Raw genomic sequence first — 18807 nt, forward strand, 5'->3', positions numbered from 1 at the left:
TCCTAGCTCTAGTAAATGCCTCAAGGCAAAAGTGTTACTGGCCTAAAAAAAGGCATTTCTAGATCAGTGGAAACTGAGTGATTTTTGTGTTCCAGAATGGATTTAATTAAGACAAGTTTAAAAAATGAATTTAATTAAGGCAAGTTTAAAAAGGCATGAAGTAACTATAGGAGAAACTGAAGTAAACCTAATGGCTTATTACCCACGCCTTCACCTCGTCTGGTTTGATCCAGTGTTGGCTGAAATTAATGGAGCTCCTTGCTGATTTGTAATGTAAAAGATTCGTGCATACTGCTCGGCACTTGGATCTTCAGACAAAAGAAAGACCCCTGTCTAATATGAGCACTTACTTTCAACATTGTGATGAGTGGATGGGCTGGCCAGCTTGGTAAAAAGCAGAGAAATAGCCCGTGCTCTGTGCCTTACTGCTCGGTTTGCAGAAATGCTCGTAAAGGTGTAAGGGTGCCAGGAGGTTTCTTGTAATGCCTCTGTTCACTGAATTGACATACAAATTATATTAAGCTATAGGAAACTGGGATCTCTTTCAGGCCTTGAGTATGAGCCAAATGGGACCACTTGCTGGGAGATTAGGCAGAATTTCTAGCAGCAGGGAGGAAAATTGTCATATGTTTATGATTTCTGAGACTTGGCTTTGGTTAGCAATACATGTAAGCAGGCTCAGGCTAAGGAGCTTTTAGAGATCTCAGCTATATATTTTCATCACCTGAGAAGTTAATCTTGATTCTTTTTTCTTAAAGTATTCTCTGACTAGTTATTTTGTGTGATGTTTTATACTGAGGAATTTGTTATCGGAAGTTTCTTACCTCTTCCCATACTTGAATAGGTCATTTCTCTCTATTTTTAAAAAATGAACTTATTTTCAAGTACTCAGTGATGTTCTTGTACTTTTAAGGCTCCTACTGCATTTAATTTTTACATTGATAGCAATGCCCTAAAACTTCTATTCATCTTTTCAAGAGCTAGAGTTAAAGCACGCATGATGTTAGGAGAGAGAGTTAAAGCACACGTGATGTTAAGATACCACCACAGACAGCAATTGAGGCACTGCAACATTAAATTATTATTATTATCATCATCATCATCATCATCATCTGATCTAATTGATAGTGGCCTATGGTGCTAGTAAAAGTATGCATCTATTCCAAACTCCCAAACACTGCTATGCTAGGTCTCAAGAGCCATTTACCTGAGCAACTTCCTTCTGGCAAGAGACATTAGCAGAAAATTAAGGAAAAAAATGTTTGAAAAATAAAGCCAGTTGCTAACTTCCCAGCTTCTGGCAATCAATTTAGTAACTATGTCAACTGACATCTCCTAACTCAATGTAGTGATTCCTTTTTTGTGATTCAGATCTCTTTAATGACTGAAGTAAGGTTTTACAGTTTTATATTCTTGTTAACTCTGCAAAGCCAATGTGGTTAAGGGAAAAATTGTTTACACTTCCAAACAGTGACAATTGCCAGATCCATTTCCCTTCTTGGCATCCTGAAAGTGTAACAGCGTGACTGGAGGGAGACAGAGTTTCAGGAGTGTAAATTAGAGCATTTGGCCTGTTATAGCTTTATTATAGATGGTAATGTGTGCTAATGAAATTAATCTGTTTGTTCCTCATATCTCAGTGTGAGCCTGCAAGCTCAGAAGTTGGAAGTGTTTTTCTCATTAACTGTACAAGAAATGTAATTAGGAGCACAGGTTGTTATCTAATTTAGTGTAATTCCTGAAGCTCCTTTGCAGAACTGCATTTAAAGTTGCAACAAAGCCATATTATTTGACAATCAGTTAAGTATATAGTCTTGACTTTCATTATATTAGACTTCAGATTCAAGAGTTTGTATTCACCAGTCTCTCTGCTGAATGTATCATGTCATAAGTCAAGCTGAGTGCCAAAGGAGACACTCCAGATAGACTCAGTCTGTCACTCCTGACTCTGGGGAAAAAAAAAGCTGAGGTCAAATCTTAACGCTACTGAATTTAAGGTGTGATTTGTTTCTGTTCGCTTTTGTGGGGCTGGGATGTCTCCTTTTATTTTGTCTGTGTAAGGAATACATCATGGCACAACGTAAGGCTTACTTGCTTTATTTGAGTACACAGATGTTGCTGAGCTAGTTCTCCAACAGGGCATAGGAATGACAAAAGCACCAGTAATTTTATATAGCCAAGCAAATGAGTCAGTGGGGGGAAAAAAGCAGATATTTTAAAGAATAGTAGGTTTAAAGAGCAATCACAACCCAAACAACAAAATTATCACAGTAAAAATGTTATTTTAAGCCCCGTGTTAGGTTTTTCAAAATTAAAGGGGACAAAAACCTACTTATTTTAGCTTATTACTGAGTTGAAAGCACCTCTTGAAAGCCTGACTGAATGCTCTTCCTTTGCCCTAGTCTATCATTTGCTTTTCACATTCTGCTAGTCTGTTACTGTGAGGTTCCTTGAACCACTAACAATTATTGTTATTTTTTTCTACAAAGAATAAGCTTTGGTTTGGATAGCTACTGACTGTGCGGTGTGATGTGGGCTCTCACAAGTGACGAAGAAAATATGGGTCTAGCTTGACCCATACTCCAGAATTAACCAACTGCAATCTTGTTTCTAATTTAGACTATTAATATTTGATTGAATTTTCTACAATCACTTATGAATTATGAATTTCTTCTTAGAGGAGTATGAATACTATTTTTAATAATTTACACTTTTATTATGGGTATTTATTATTTGTATGGAAGTAATGCCTAGAGGTCCTTGCGTAAAATTGTGATGTAGTGTTTTAAAGTACTGGGTGCCAATACTGGCTTATGGATGGCCATGTCCCACAGCCCCCTGGTCCTGGACTGCCCCTTTCCCTCCACTGTGCTGGCACAAGCCAGATGGGGTTGTGCTCCCCACCAGGTGGGAGAACTGATCCAGCAAAAAGAAATGCAGCACTTTCCCCTGCCTCCAGTGTTTCTAGCCAAATCAATTTCAAATTTCAGTTTACAGCACAGCTGTAGAAGAGTTGTGTTGCTGTGAAGAAAAGGGTGGTATATCAAATGAGACGGACAAATAGGGGAGGGTAGGACTGGCAGTACTTTAAGGCAGAACTGCCAACTTCTAAGCCCCATTGTGTTAGCATTCTGGGTTTTTTTTTAATTGTTATGTTGGACACCTTGTAATAAAAATTAAGAGCTGACAGGTCTATAAAGAAAACAAATAATGCAAGCACAAGGTAACAATGAGATCATACTGGTCAACATATTAAAAGGCAGTGACTGAAAACCACCAGATTAATCATTGCTGAGTTTTTCCTGTTTGTATCACAGCAGGGATGAATTTTAAGGAGGACACAGTTGAGGTCCATGTAGCATCTCTGCAGATATCTCTGAGGAATGGCTCCCACATATGTCATACGAGTTCTAGATAGCTTGACTCATTGCCCGGTGATGAATTTGTGGTTAGAAAATTGACCACAACACTCATGGAAAAGGTACTTTTTCCCAATACCTTTCTTTACATGGTCCCCTCTCTCTCTTAATCCCTTAAATGGCTCCCCTCTCTGTCGTATCAATCAAAAACTGCTTTCACTTCCACTCCCTTCTCAGTTTATCTGTGCCCTGTCTGTCTGTTCTCTTTCAATACAGACACGTTAAGTCTCCTGAAGCGTCCCGATGGCAGCCTCCAGTGCACACCTGTTGGATTTCCATGGCTTGCTTTCTTGTATTTGTCATCTCATATTTGGGAGGCATTTCTATAAGTAGCAGTAAAATTATGAACAGTGACTGCACTAGACCTTCTTAAAACTCATCTTTGTTTGGGTGCGCAAAGAGAGGGTGACAACAGTTAGGATGTGATGCTACTCCTGCTGGCCAGCATCTCTCCATTCCCCGTGTGCTTCCCTTTCTGGACCTTTCAGAAATACAGCCAAATATATGTATTTATTTGCATATGTGATTTGTACTCTGTTAACGCCTAGCAGTAACAGCTCAACTGTGGCAATTGGTGCACAATCAAGTCCAAGCCGACAGTGAAAGCAGCATATTCACTGCTCTCTTTCTGTCTCTCTACAGCTATAGTGTGTTCGATGAGCCTTTGTTGCTAAGAAGTGCTGTTAATTTAACTGTTGCTCGAAGCTCTCCCTAAATCTCACAGCCATACTTTTAACTCCTGATATATATTTGTAGATGTAGATGTTCTGTTTCCTTATCAGATGTAAATACAATATCTAGAACGAGGTTACAGCAGTGCAAAGCTGTCACTGACATACTGCATCACTGCAAACAAGGATAAATGTCCTTCACGGTAAATAACAATTGGAAAGCAAATCATATCCAGTTAGGACTGGACTTTTGTTATATATAGCTCTAGTAATTGCCATCCTGGACCAGGTTGTCAGTTGGTAATGAGAGACTGAGTAATAGTAGTAGTTTCCAGTGAAGATGCACTGGAATAATATACTGTATAATACACTTTTATGGAATAACCAGACTGTAAGAAATGTCTTCCTAAAGCTCCTTAATTCAGTGGTAAGTTTGTGCCCTGAAATATGAGTGTTTATATCCTTCCTGTAAAAAATCCTTATGTAACTATGAGTATTTTTATTAATTACACAAATGTCTAATGCAGAACTTCTCAAACAGCAGACCTCACTAGATTCAGATCATGAGTAAATTTTGTGTAGATTGTGTCAAGGTCCCAGACTTACTAATTCTCCTGCATTCTTTTGGAAAATCCTGTATTTCTTACCATTTCCCTGGAGCTTAGGGGTGGTGGTGGGAGCTGTGCTCTGTGGCTGCAGTTCTCAGCTGTGCAGGCAGCATGCATTGCTTGTCTAGCCTGGCAGAGCTGGCATCGGTGTCTTGCTTTTTGCTGAACAAAATGATGGATCATGCTATGAAGAGTAATTGATTAGTCTTAGTCAAAGCTTTTCCTAGCAAAGCTTCCTGCAGTTCATGTAACTACTTTTTTTTAACCTTATTTTTTATTTTCCTCGTAACTGGTATTCTTTAGTTGTGTTATGCTGGGGTTTTTTTTTGTGAATCTTGAAAAAAGAATGCTGTCACAGGGCTGAAGTTAGGGAAATAGCCAGGAGTCATGGAGATGACGTGCAGCCTGTATAATTATTTGTCATTACTGACATTCTATGCAGGTAGAATGTCTACAACATCCCAAAGTACCATGCCCTCTTCCGAGCTGACTGCATATTGCCAATTGTCAAACATTAGTATTCCAGTGTAAAGACCAAAACTTCTTTGTGAATGCCATTAGAACTGTGTCACTAAGAGAAGGTGTGTGACAGTTTAACATGCAGAACAACTAAAGCCATTTTCTCCATCTCATACAGAGCAGAAATACTGAGAGTGAAGGTGATGTGTAATAGTGTGAGCAGAATCACAAATGACAAGCCTTAGTGATATACTTTTTTGGTGGCATTAGTGATGCAGTTCTGCCTTGAAAACAGTGAAAATAGGTGATGAGCTGGGTTTTGTGCTGCACCAGTGTTGCTAAATGTTCTAATCAAAGAGGTATTCAAATTATCAAGTTAAGTATTTCATTTTGTAGAGGAAATTCTCTTGCTCAGCAGCATCCTAATAACATCTACTATTTAGCATTTTCTATTCTGTTTGGAATAAAGAAGTCTTAACCTCACAGCTTCAATGTGTATACATTTCTATTCCAGCTCCACAAATTATTGCTGTAGCTGTGTGCTCAGCAGTCATAAAAATGCTGCAGATGGATTTATGGAAAAAGCTGGACTAGACTTTGTGTTCTGCCTTACCAAAGTCCCTTTAAACCAGCTAGAGAAGAACAGGAGGGAACTCTTCCTGGATAGCATTGTTCCAGCTACCTTCTGAATCAGAAGGGCATGCTGAGACATTCTTTATACAGAGAAAATGGAAGGTGGAAGCCAGGGAAAGGAAGTATCTGGAACTGCAAAGAAAACCAGAATTAACTGAGTGTTAGCTGAGTATCAGTAAGTGAGCTACACAGGCTCTCTGTGGTCCTCGGCTCTCTCCCCGTGTTAATCAGTCTGCATAACATATGAACCAGCCTCTTCATATGCCTTTATTAATTACTCTTCTATCTTTTCTGGATGTGACAGAGTATTTCTGGAGACAAACACAGTGAGCATAGGCGTGGCATCACACCATGCTCTGCCTCCTTCATCTGTACCCCTTTTCCTTGCCAAGCCTGTGATGATTTGTTCACTTTTACTTCAAGTTGGAAAAAAAACAGTTCAGAAAACTAGCTCCTACGGAAAAGAAAAATCAGGTCATTCAGATTGGTCTGCAGATTCAGGTCATATTTAGTGATGAGTTTAAATGGAAAAAATATGGGAGAATCAGTAAAATGAGGAGTATTTTTCCTATTCCTTCAACATGGAATAGGACTGTTCTTTTGTTTCAAAAATATTGGAAAGACATTTTGAGTCCAAAATACTAAACAGGGATTAAACAGAGAAGGAAATAATCCAGAAGCAAATGAAACACAATCTTTTCCCAAGTAAAATGTCCTGTTAACCCCCAAACGGCTTTTGATTTGGAGTGATGAAAAAGATTTTTATATTGTTTTGAGTAAAATGCTGAACCAGAAGGCAATTATTTGCAATTCTATCTAAAACTAGCAACTGAAGATTTGCCTTTAATGTTTCAAAGGCAGGCAGTGTTATTCAAATTCTCGCTGTGACTTTTCTTCCCATATTCATCAGTTCTTTTTTGGCACATGAAGCGAACAGGTGTGAGCGAGTGCAAGGTGGCCCACAGGCCATAACCAACAAATAACTAATTGGCATCTGTGTTGCAACAGGGCAAAGATCCAGACAAATTATGACGAGGCGCCGTGCCATCCTAATAGACTCACATTATCACAGATGCCAGCATTCCATAAATTTGCATTATGTACATTTAGTTAGGGCAGGATTCCCAGCTGGGAAATTCCACATGGTTGTCCATCTCTATCATATACAATTTCAATAGAAAAAGATCTCTGTGACTAATCCAGCATCCTGAAATAGTTTTCAGCAAGAATTTAAATGTTCTTAGTAATTATTTAAAAATGCTCCCACCTGTCTACATCAATAGATCGTTTGAAAGTGTATTTTTGTTGTCTTTGTACAAAATGAATAAAAAATTTATAAAATCAGACTTCTGCTTGAAGCTGTATAAGCCTTTTCAGCTTGCTAAAAAGGGAGAAAGAATTGTTTTTTTTTTTTTTTTTGCAGCAGTAGCAAGGTTCCTGACTATGTAACGGTGAAAAAATAAAGACAACTTTGAAGTTGCTTTTGTGAAAAATGAATGCAGAAACTGGTAACTTATACCCTTGGGAAATAATTTGCAAAGACAAAAATGCCAAGAGGGTGTGAATTATTGAGATGAAACACAAGATGATGATATATGCTCTGATTACTCCTTGAGGTAATGAATCTCTGTAGGTTTGTCTGTTCTAGCGAGGAGACGGTGAACTACATCTTAATCTGCTCCATGAAAAAGTGGGCTGCAGCGCTTGACGGCGCAGCTGGGTGCTCCGGCCGAGGACAGGGGGCTGCCCAGAGGCACCGCGGCGACGGCGCGGTCACCACCGCATCGCGCTGGAGGAGCTGCGGGCCCTCTTGGAACAAACAAAGCGTGGCATTTTCCAAAAAGCTACCTACTGCCGGTGACGCCACAGGAAAGGTCCTGGGCTCACCCTACACTTTCAGGGACAATTAAGAACTTGACACAGAAGCTGGTCGCTGCTGGACACCGCACGTGATCCCGGAGGATGATGTTGGGTGCTGAAAAGCCACCCTCACCCTCAGGAGACATTCTCACGTCGTGTGTCCCGCACGGAGGACCCACAGGAGCCAGGCCGCCGCACCGGTGCGGTTCCCCCCGGTTTATTCCTCATTTCTGTGCGCGCTCTCGGCGGTGCGGTGCGGTGCCGCGCCGTGCCCTCTGCCTTCCCAGGCTGCCCCGCGCCCTTTCCCGCCTCGCACCTCCCGCCCGCCCCTCGCGACCGCTCTCGCGCCCTGCCTTCCTTCCCTCCCCAAGTCTCGCGCCTCTTCCCCGCCGCGAGGCCGGTGCTCTCGCGATAGGCAGCGGGCGGGCGCGCGGCGCGGGAGGGAGGCGGGGGGGGCGGGGGCGGCGCCGCGGCAGCCGCTGCGCCCGCGCTCCCTGACAGGCGGGCTGCGGGAGCGGCGGCGGCGGCGGCGGCGGGCGGGCGGGCGGGCATGTCCCTCCGCCCCGCACGCAGGTGGTGGCGGCGACGGTGGCGGCGGTGCCGCCCCGGCTCTCCGTGAGTCCCGCCGGCCATGGCTGGCTCTTCGCCGCGGCCCGAGTCGTGCCGCAGCCGCCGCTGAGGAGAAGCCGCCGCGATGAGGAAGGGCCGCTCCCGGGGGGACAAAGCGGCAGCGGCGCCGCCGCCTCCGCCGCCGCCACGGAGGGAGCCCGGGCGGGCGGTGGCCGGCAGCGCGGCGGAGCGGAGAGCCACCCTGCTGGGGGGCGGCGGCAGGAAGGAGCCAGAGGACGCCAGGGCCACGGGGGCGCCTTGCCGGGAGGCGCTGGAGAGGGTAAAGCCGGGGCCGGGGTCGGGGGGGCCGGGCCGGTGGCGGCCGTTGGCATGGAGACGCGCGCGCCCCGCGTGGCCGGGGAGCGTGGCGGGCGGGCGCACCCGGCGGTGCCGCCCTCCGCGACCGGCTGGGTTGCGGCTGCCGCAATCGCGGGGCAGCGTTGGGGGGGGGGTGGTGGGGGGTCCCGTGGCTCCGTCCGGGGGGTGGCTGGGGGCCGAGGGGCGGGGAGAGGCGCTGCGCTCGGCGGGAGGGGCCGGCGTGGGGGGGAGGCTGCGTCCTCCGAGCATCCTCTCGCGTTACCGCCGCTTCCCCAGGTAGATGCCCCCAGAAGAGGGAAGGCTCGGTGCGGCGGGGTGTCGGTGTTCTGGCGGCCTGGCGCGGGGTGGGGGGTGGTGGGGGAGCCGTCGTGGTGCCAGAAGTCCTGCCTGCATGCCGATGAGGAAGCAGGGAGGATGCAGTGTTGCAGGCTTGCTGGTATTAGTAATTACAGAATACTTTTCGCTAGTAACCTTCTGTAGGTCACTCCTAATTGTGACGTTAACTTTGATGCGTTTTCCAGCATTTTTTACATCTTAGTTCTTAACGCAAGAAGTGGTTTATTTAGGAAACATACCCGTGCAGATATTTGAAAATGCATAGGTTTATTAAAAGTGAGAGTGCGTAACTTCACTGTGTCCACCTCTATGTCTTTCACTCCCACGAAAAAGGGTCTACTGATTGCTGCTCAGGGTTACAGAGATGAGAGACCAAGAGATCTTAAACTTTGTTTTGATAGTCCTAGTTTTACAGGAGAAAAAAATGAGGGATAAGACTTAGCAGTTTAAAAATGTAGATGGCAACTAATGCTTTTTTTTTTTTTAAGAGAAGGAGAAAGTATCACAAGTGTGAAGACTCCCAGGATGCAGTAGTTGGTTGCTTTGTTTTGCCATTTTTAGGAGCAAAGTGAAAAGCTAGGTTCTTTGGCTTTCCTTGTCAAAAAGGTGTCTTAAGTTCACGTCATTGTTGGAGATGCAGTTTTATTCTTGGTTTTTTTTTTTAATTATTTCATAGATTTTTCTAGAAAAGCTGCATTATATTGCCTTCAGCTATAGGAGACTTGGATTTTGGCTTTAACTGGTGGATATTTCTTGAATATAGATTTCTCAGACTGAGACCTGGAAGAAGAGAGCTCTGTTTTTTATTTTTTTATTTTATTATCTAGTGCCTTGTTAAGCACATGGTTAAGAGGTGCTGTTGCCTTTGGTGCTTATCACTTCTTGAAACAATTAAAGAACACTAATGTTGTTATTCAGGAAAAAAATAATCTAACGGTAGAAGAGATGACTTAGTTTCCTCCCAGCTATCAGTTAAGACAGTGGTTGGTAGAGCTATCCAATGCAATAGCGAGGTGTTAGTTTTACTGTTTTGACATATTGTATACGATATTGACGTGGAAATTGGAGGAAATTATTTCCATTCTTGGTAGTTGTGAACTAAACTTTTTACAAATAATGCATACACACTGTGTACCGTATAATGTATTGAGTACTTGGGAAGGTTCACCGAAACAACATTAGCATTGCAAAACAGGAAAGGCTGCAAATTCAGAAAGGGCCAGTTTTGAGATGCACAAGGCTTTTCAATGGGAGATACTGCCAGTTTGTTTTAGGCTTGTGTGCTCTGACTAAGACTTGATGTGACTTGTAGGAGCACATCCTATGTGCTGGAAAGTATTCAGTGTGATGGAGTCTTTGAGGTGTTTTGCAGCTAAAGAAAGCTTCCACTCAACCTGTGTGCAGTGCCCCCCAAACTTCAAAGGAGAACCTCTCATCCCTTTCTCCCCTTTTGTCATCCATTTGAGGTGTTGGAATTTTTGTAAAAACATTAAGCAACTGGAAATAAATAGATATGCTGGACAAACTCAATAAATAGGACAAATAAGTCTACTCACAGCATTTCTGTCTTTAATATCAATAATTCAGTATTTCTTTAAACGTGAGGAGTTGGTAGTGTGGATTTGGTGGAAAGGGCCTTCCGAGGTGCAAAAGACCCTGTGGTACTCCATTTCCACTGATGCAGCTTGTAGCTTGACACATATTTCCTTTGTGGCCACTTCTGATTTAAGTAGCCCTGTTGTTTCCAAGCCTGTAGTAAGCCCTCAGCTGTACCAATGCAACAGTGTGCACAGCTGCAGGGAACCGTTCTGAATTAAATTCAAATTTCACAGTTTATGTGCCGTACAGTTGCACAAGTTTGTGGTTGAGGGAGACTAAGCTACTGTAGTGTTGGAAAAAGTACTTATCAAATGTCACCATACCAGTTAATCACTGTACGGACCTTTAGGCCTCTGAAAATCTGGTCCTTTAATGTGCTCTCCTTATAGTTCTGACATGTACATATGACTGATGTTTTTACTTTTTTGTGAGTTACATAAGAATGAAAAAATGACTACTTGGTCACATTAAAGATCCCTCCAGCCCAATATCCTGCCTCTCCAAGCTGCCAAAAGCAGATGCTTGTAGAAGAGTATAGTGTATATTGAGGAAATGCCTCTCCCAGCCTCCAGTAATTTGTGGCTCACAGGTTTCCGGAACTAGAGGTGATATTTGTTTTTAGTGCCCCCAGTGGGTTTTTTCTTCTGTGAAATTGTCCAATCAGTATTTGAAGCCATGTATGCTTGTAGCATCCACAACATCCTGTGGCTGAGTGTTGTAAGGATTAAACACATTTTGTGTGGAAAAAACACTTACTTTTGTTTGTTTTTAAACTTTCTACCTGCTGATTTGATGCCTTGTTTGTTAATTCTTGTACTGGAAGAGGCAGTGAAAAAGAGAATCCATGTTATTCAGTGCGGCTTATGGGCTGATAACTTTTTCTTTTATTTACCATCCCTTGCTTGTGACTTTTCCAGAGGAGTTTTAGAAAGAAGCGACTCTGTCTCTTTCGTTGTTGCTGGTTTTTTTACACCTTTTGCAGGTGTGTTCCTGATTGGAGGTAGTGATACAGGAATCGTAGGAAGAGGATTGGGGAGCAATAACCAGGACTGGCTACAGTATTTCAGCACATGACACCCTGTAAACTTTTATAGCATATTAGGTTTTATTCTTTAATCTTCTACCTACTTTTTGTTGATGAACTAAGCACTGAGTTGGCACTGCCGTGGAACTGTCTATTATAACTCCACAATCACTCTTCTAAGTGGTAATAGCTAATTCAGAATTTGTCCTTGTGTGTATAAATTTAGAATTATTTTTTACACTACGCATCACTTTACATGTATCTACATTTAATCTTATTTGCTATTTTACAGCCCACTTAAACATTATCATTAAGGTCTTTCTCAGATCTTTGCCATTACTTTTGCAACCTTGAATAACTTTAAGCATTGTCAGCAAACTCCCTCAAGTAAGTGCTAAGCTGCTTTGCTTAATTTTACTTTAAAATGTTGAAGGTGTTGATCCCAGAATAGATCCTTGTGGGACTCCACTGGTGATCCTTCTTTTTTGGGAAAAGGGCCAGTTGTTCCAATTACTTCTTTCCTATCTGTTAATCAGTCATTAATTCATAGTTGAATTGTCCTTCTTATCCCGTGACAGTTTAGTTCCCTTGAGTGAGGGCATATTTGCCAAACACAGCCCACTTGGATTTCCGTAAAGTGTTAGCTTAATCATCGTGTGTTTGCTGACTGCATTGAAGGAGAAAGACGGAAAGTTGAGGTGAAAGTTATTGTTGCTTACAAGTGACAGTCACCCTTGTCCAGAGGCAAATTATAAGCATTAGGTTGTTTCCATATCTTGCTTACATAATTAGTTTGAGACATTGTGATATTTGTTGTGAAAGATCTCACCTGGATCAACGCCAATATTTGTCAGAGGTGCTTTTTCACTTCAGGTACAAGTCAAAGGTCAAAGTTCTTGTGTAAAAGGTTGTTCAGTATCTAGAAGTTATGGCTGAAGACCCTGGTTGGTATGTAGAGGGTAGAGAGCAAATAGCAGCTGACTGTTTCCTTTAATATTAAGCCATGAGTCAGGCTTAAGAAGATGTGGATCTTTAAGCTGAAGTTAATGCATATATGACTGTTTTGGTTTTTTTTTTTGGTTTTTTTTTTTTTTCCCAGAGAATGCAATGGATAAAAAGGCATTCAGAATTGAAGTACTGGAGGAGGGATCTATTGAATATTACTAAATAGGCAGACTGCATCTACCTGACAAAACCAGCTGGAATTAACTGCCATGTAGGAGAACATTAGAACTTGGCAAATGCACGATGCTTCCCTTTACTTGTCCATAGGGAATGTCTTTGGTATTTGTATAGGTTTTGGGGTTTTTTTTTTTTTTTTTTTTTTCCTATGGCCAGTGGGTATTAGCCCATCCCTAACAAATCTAAATCCTGTCTTTCTCTGAAAGCAGGAGGAGAATAAACAGATACAAAGAAAGCTGAAGTATTGTGGAAGGTCTAGGGTTGGTTGAGGGTCAAAAGAGTCAAAATAGAGGACACTGAATATCCCTGAACAGCATTCACTGCTCTCTGAAAGCATCCAGGGAACCAGTGAGTGCTGCCCAGTGATGCTTTGCTTGGAGATGTAACAAGATGAGGGAACAGAAACAGACCCCATGCTTGTCAGCATTTTACCCTCACTTCTGTCAAGCTTCTCCCTCCTCTTGCTATGGATGGCCAGGGCTGGGAGAGGATTTATGAGCAGATTCCATGACACTGTGATTTTGTAGGATAATAAGGAGACAATGGGGAAAACAGTAGCAGAATCTCAACAAGCAGTTCAAGGGGCTGGTAAAGGTACTGCAAGTTGTAGAGGTGGAATTTTGGGTAGATGGAACCTTTGTCTTTTATAAAGTTTAATTTGGCTGCTGCTGCTGAAGAGGTGGACTGAAATGTTGCTAAACCTGCAGGCTCCCCTGCTGCATGTATGTTCATTGTGTGGGAAATGTTCAGCTGATGCCAACAGGCAAGCTGCATACTAAATGTCGAGAAAGATGTAAAACTTTCTTAGTCCAGGTTAGTTTTGTGTTGGAGAAGCCCTTTCTGCAGGCTGTCTCCAACTGTAAATTTTGATGTGCCTGAAAAAGGGAGTTGTTGTGTTCCCCAGTCAGTATGTTTTGTCATTTCTGCATTGGACTCTGAACAAGGTAACTGACTTAAAATTAAATAATTTAACTATTATAGTAATTTGAACTGTAGTGCTACAAACTTTCTTGAAAGTAGCACAAAAGTATTCTTTTCTCTCCACCTGTCTTTGAAACTTTGTAGATCTATATGTCCCGAAGCCAAAGTGGATTACTGCGGTTATCCAGTGTGATTTCCCCACATGTGCAGACTGTGTAGCTTTCCTGAAAGATAAATTAAAACATCTCTCTTAGAAATTGATCTTATCTTAGCCTTAAATCATGGTGTGTCTGTCATCTCTTCTGGAAAGCTCTGCCAATGTTTAATTATTCCTGCAGTTAGGAAACTAAACTACATCTTATTTCAAGGCTTGTTTTGTCTAATGTCCAACTTTCAGCTGTGGAATATGCCTATGCTAGCACAGGCAGTAAAAATTCTCGACTATCTGATATCTTTTCCATGTATAAGTATTTGAAATGTAAAATCTGGCTTCAGTTGGAACAGAATACACTGAGTTCTTTTGCTTCATAAAGCTGAGTTCTTTTGCCTCTAGCACTTTGTGCTTTTCCCCCCGATTGTTCTTGGAGCACGTGCATCAAAAATAGGTAGTATTCTAGCAGCAGCCTGGAATGATGTGGTCACAGACAAGGTTACTTCTCCACTACTGTTTGATACTTGTCTTTTTACAACTTCAGGCATTGCATTACCACAGCTGGGTGTGTCGTATGCGAGACTTTTGTAACATTAGGCCTATTTGGACATTTCTACTCTCTATATATTCAGGATATCGTGCAGATTGGTCCAAGACTACTTATAAACGTTAGGTTAGAAAGCTTATACCCCCTTTCATGTTGTGGTTTTTTTTTTTTTTTTTTACTGAAGGAATGGCAAAAGATCTTTTCCACTGACTTCTCACTCGGTTCATTTTTTTGGAAAGCAGTCAGTGACCGGCAGGGAGAAACTGGCCAAACCCCAGAGTGCTAGTCAGATTTGTTTTGCCTCCACAGCTGCAAAGAAGCTATTACCATGCTTTCCTTGCTGCGTGGCAGTACTGGAAAATGAAGAGAGAGATCTTTCTTTTTTCCTAATCAGAACTTCTCTGCTTCAAATATAATAAGCATTTTCTCTCTCTTTTTTTTCTTCTTCTTTTCCCTCTAGATGCCATCAGTGCTATTAAAAGCAGTACCTCTATTGTGATTAGCCCTGTACTTAAACTGTGTAACAATTTGATATTCTTTGGTTATTTTGACCATGAGTCTTCCTTCCTTTTAGATAGGTGAAGCAGCAAGCTTTTGGAGTTCAGTTGACACTTTGCTACTGAGCTTTCTCTGCACCTCTCTGTCTCGGGCTGCTGATCAGAGCTCTGTCGTGGCTCCTATTCTACTCTGCAGCCATGGACCCCATGATTAACTGCTCGCCGCGCTCAAAGTTGTTTCTTCGAACTTCATATCAAAACCTACAAGTTGGGATGACACTTAATCTGAAGAAGATGGACGATTATTTCCAAAACTCAAGCAAATAAACAGAATCAATGTATCACTAGCAATACAGATTGCATTTGAAATAAAGTGTAGTTTTTAATATTCATATTACAAATTCCATAAAAGCAAATATAGGTTAAACATAGCCAGATATGTTCTGTAAGCATCATTGCACCTTTTTATCAAAGGAGGGATGGATTGCTGCTGACTTCTAGAAGATCAGGAACCATCTGTTTACTTAGATACTTCTAGCTATCTGTTTTGGGATATTGTTACCATTTAGGGCTGATTTTAGGGCAATTCTGTCCTATACCTGTTTCATCAAGGGAGCTAAAGAAAATCTTAAGGAAGACATTGGTAAAGACTCCTAAATTGTGAGCTGTGGATGTGACTTACCATTAAAAACTCAGTTACTGTTTGTAGACCTCAGACTTCCTTTTCCCATCTCTGTTTCTTTGTTGCTGTCTAACTCTTTCTCATTACAGGGAAAGAGGGGAAAAAAATAAGTGGTTTTTTGTTGTTGTTGTTGTTGTTTTTTTCTTTTTCCAGAAGAAGATGCCAACTTCTAGCCTGTAAAGCTTCTATTCTAATATGGTGAACTAGAGACTAGAGTGGATGATTGGCTGGCAGGCATTCTTACTCATCCTCAGAGTTTAATTTGTTAAGTTTATCCCCTTCTCTGTGGAGAAATAAATGTAGTGAAGAAGCCAGAGCATAGCTGTGGAAGAAGGAGCTGTTCCCTATGACATGTATGGTTCTATCTCTCTTTTCTTCTCTATCGTTTTCCCGAAGAGGCAAGAAAAGAAGCCAGAAAGAACAAACCTCTCAATATCCCGTAGGTATGTCTCGCTGCCTTCCATAAGATGATGATTTTTAATGGCAGAGCTACTCCTGCTTGACTTCTTCATTAGCCATATTTTTGCCTTTCTGTGTTTTGATTGGGCAGCAATGGCAGCTGCTGGCAACATTTTGCTCTGAGTTCTCTTGTGTGTTCTTACTAATCTTTGGAAGTACCAGGGGGTAAAAAAGTGACTGAAGAAGAGTCAACTGAAAGCAAAGGCGAAGGGGAATAGAGTCAAGTGATTGATTCTGGAATGTGCTTCTTGGATAATAACAGAATTGAGCCCAAAAATTCATCTAGAAGCAGGCAAAAGGGATGTAGAGTCAAGTGACCAATTCTGCTATGGGCTTATTAGATATTAGCAAAATAGAGCCAAAGGGGGTATGGCACTCCTGGCCTGATCTAATAAAAACATCTCCTCCTTCATAGTTGAATATTAATGGACAAATCTAATTTGTTTAAATCTGTTTGTATAAATCAGTGAATAGGCAGGCATCGCATCAGTGGCTTTGATTCAGCTTGCCCATGTGAGATGTCTATTTCCTGTCACAAGTGAAGAGTAAGAGCAAATATTGTGTATTAGCCACATTAATTTAATATCTTCCATATTAGAATAGCTAGGTAGGCAGTAGACAAATTATGAATATATAAGTGTTCATGTTGCTGAAGGTTTGCATCTGAGTTCAGCAGTGCACTGTATTTCTTGTCCAAAAGGAGTATCAAAGTGAAGGAGCCAAGAGAAGTCTTCTATCAGAAGTGGCTGGGTTTGGTGTGGGACTACTTGTCTTTATGGTCACAGTCAATTATTAGCTTGAAGGGAAAAGCTGCTGCTACTTGGTGTTTGTTAGAGAGCGCTTCAGGATAACAGTGAGGTGCTGTCCAAGCTAGAATTAGGCATCTTCAAAACACTCAGACTGTGGATATATTCGTAACTGTATGCTTTGGGAAACCAAGTAATACTTGTGTGCATTGTGTTGGAGGAATGGGTATGTGGTATTGACTTTACTCCTAGAAGTTGACTTACTTCTTGAGCAAGCTTATAGGCCTTCTTGCAAAGAATGTGAATGTTGTCCTGCCTGACGAGATGGTTCTTGGAGTCTCTAGAAGAGGCAATTCTTTGTTTTTATCTGATAGGTTATTTTTGCTGCCTGCTGTGCTCCATAAACCAAGATAGCTTTGGTGCTTATAAGAAATGCGGTGGATTATTATAGATACGATGACGGGCATTTATTTAAAATAAAAGGGTTTTTTGCTCTTATTTAATTCTTATTCATGGAACCTGAGTAGCTGAAGCTAAGGAAGCAGTGAAGACCAGCAGTTTAGTGACCTGTTTGAGACTAGCACAAATTAGTCTCACAAGTAATCCACCATAAACATTTTCAACAGTACAAAGCCAAAATAAGTTATTTAACTACTTAACTGAATGACACTTGGATAAATTTTTTTTTTTTTTTGGCCTTTACTGTGTCATGCTAGTATTTCTGAAACTCTTGTTGTAGATGCTAGGCATCTCAGCTGGTTCTGCTAATAGTAAAAATACTTAAAAATAGTTATAATAAGAAGCTTCTGGAGTGCTACTTATGCTGCTTATGGATGCTTTTTTCATGACACCGAGAGTCATACACATGCAGAAGGACTGCATAAACACCTGACTTATACTCTACAAATGGTTTAAGTATCGTTCCATGTTTCCAGGAAGGCTGTCTCCTTGTGCATGTTGATTTCTGGTTATCCTAGGTATTAAACTAGGGGTTTGCATCTCTTTGCATTGAAGAGCGTACAGATTAGAATAATCAAATTGCATTTCTCTGCGCTCTTTCTTAAAATACAATTTGTTGTTACAAAGCAAGTACACAAATCAGCAAAACTGCAGAGATATCTTTGCCCTTTATGTGGCTTCCAGAGCTTTCTGAGGAACCATGCACAAGACTCAAAGAATCCAACTTCACTAATGCAAGTAAAATGTTAAACTCTTGGAAAGGCAAAACTGGAAGAGTATGTAATGGAGACTTGTAGAGCTACTTAGGGAAAACGGTGCACTGATAGGCAGTGAAATAATTGAATGTCTTGAATTATTTTTGGATGTTTGTTCTGTTAATCTCCTGGTTAGATGCATGTCCAGTGTTCACTGAGGACTAGTTGAGAGGGCTAGCAACAGCTCTTTTTATGATTAGGTCTTTTGCCATTTGAGATGGAGTGAGACCTCAGTTTTATTTTGAAGAAGCCGTTGTAAGGCCCCTGAGCAAGGAAATGTAATCCCAAAAATGGAATGTTTAATAATTAAACCAGGTTTATTAGTTATTAAAAATCACACCATTCAGTCTGTAGTGTATTTACAAGCACTTTATTATCATTACAATCACGTTTTAATATGGAGCCTTAGAAAAGACATTTTAAAAGGAAGTCAGAAGGACTGATGTTAAGTGTTCTGGACAGTACCAGAAGATCAGAGAGTACAAATAAATAAATTATGGTCACTGTTTAGCTTATAAATTAGTTGTATAGTTAATATAGTGACTGTAAGCATTTAGATGTTTGAACATTTAGTCATAGATGGGTGCAGTGACATATTAGTAGCAAATACCTCTTTCTCTGTTTTATTAAATTACTTAAATTGGACCTGTGCAGTGTGAAGATGATGGCAAAAATACATGACCCTGAAAGTTAAATTATGTGTTCAGTTACTTATTTGTATGTTCTTTGACCTTTGCATTGATCACTGTTTTCAGGACAGAGGAGGATCTGTTTACAGCATTGTTTTAGCAGAAGTGTCTGCTGACTGTAGTCTTTCAGTTTGAGCTTGAGGCCCAGTGATGTTCATAAACCTAACAGTTGGGCATTGTTTT

The 18807-nt window shown here is 41.4% G+C and overlaps 1 protein-coding gene across 6 annotated transcripts in view; it reads left to right on the forward strand.

The window, feature by feature from the left end:
• The window catches only part of MAST2 (microtubule associated serine/threonine kinase 2), a 206920-nt gene that overhangs the window by 8098 nt on the left and 180015 nt on the right, over window positions 1-18807 (forward strand). For 2 of the 6 annotated variants that reach the window (XM_086752991.1, XM_086752987.1), the window contains exon 1: window positions 8196-8539. The exons of 3 other annotated variants lie outside the window; for them this stretch is intronic. In XM_086752991.1, coding sequence (XP_086609117.1) covers window positions 8345-8539 — 195 coding nt within the window. In that variant the 5' untranslated portion in view covers window positions 8196-8344. Of the gene's footprint in view, window positions 1-8195; window positions 8540-18807 lie in introns of those variants that run through there. One more of the 6 variants, XM_086752989.1, reaches the window with a different exon arrangement.

The sequence above is a fragment of the Chlamydotis macqueenii genome, chromosome 8 (genome assembly GCF_036417535.1).
Source record: "Chlamydotis macqueenii isolate bChlMac1 chromosome 8, bChlMac1.mat, whole genome shotgun sequence".
NCBI classification, from domain to species: Eukaryota; Metazoa; Chordata; class Aves; order Otidiformes; family Otididae; genus Chlamydotis; species Chlamydotis macqueenii.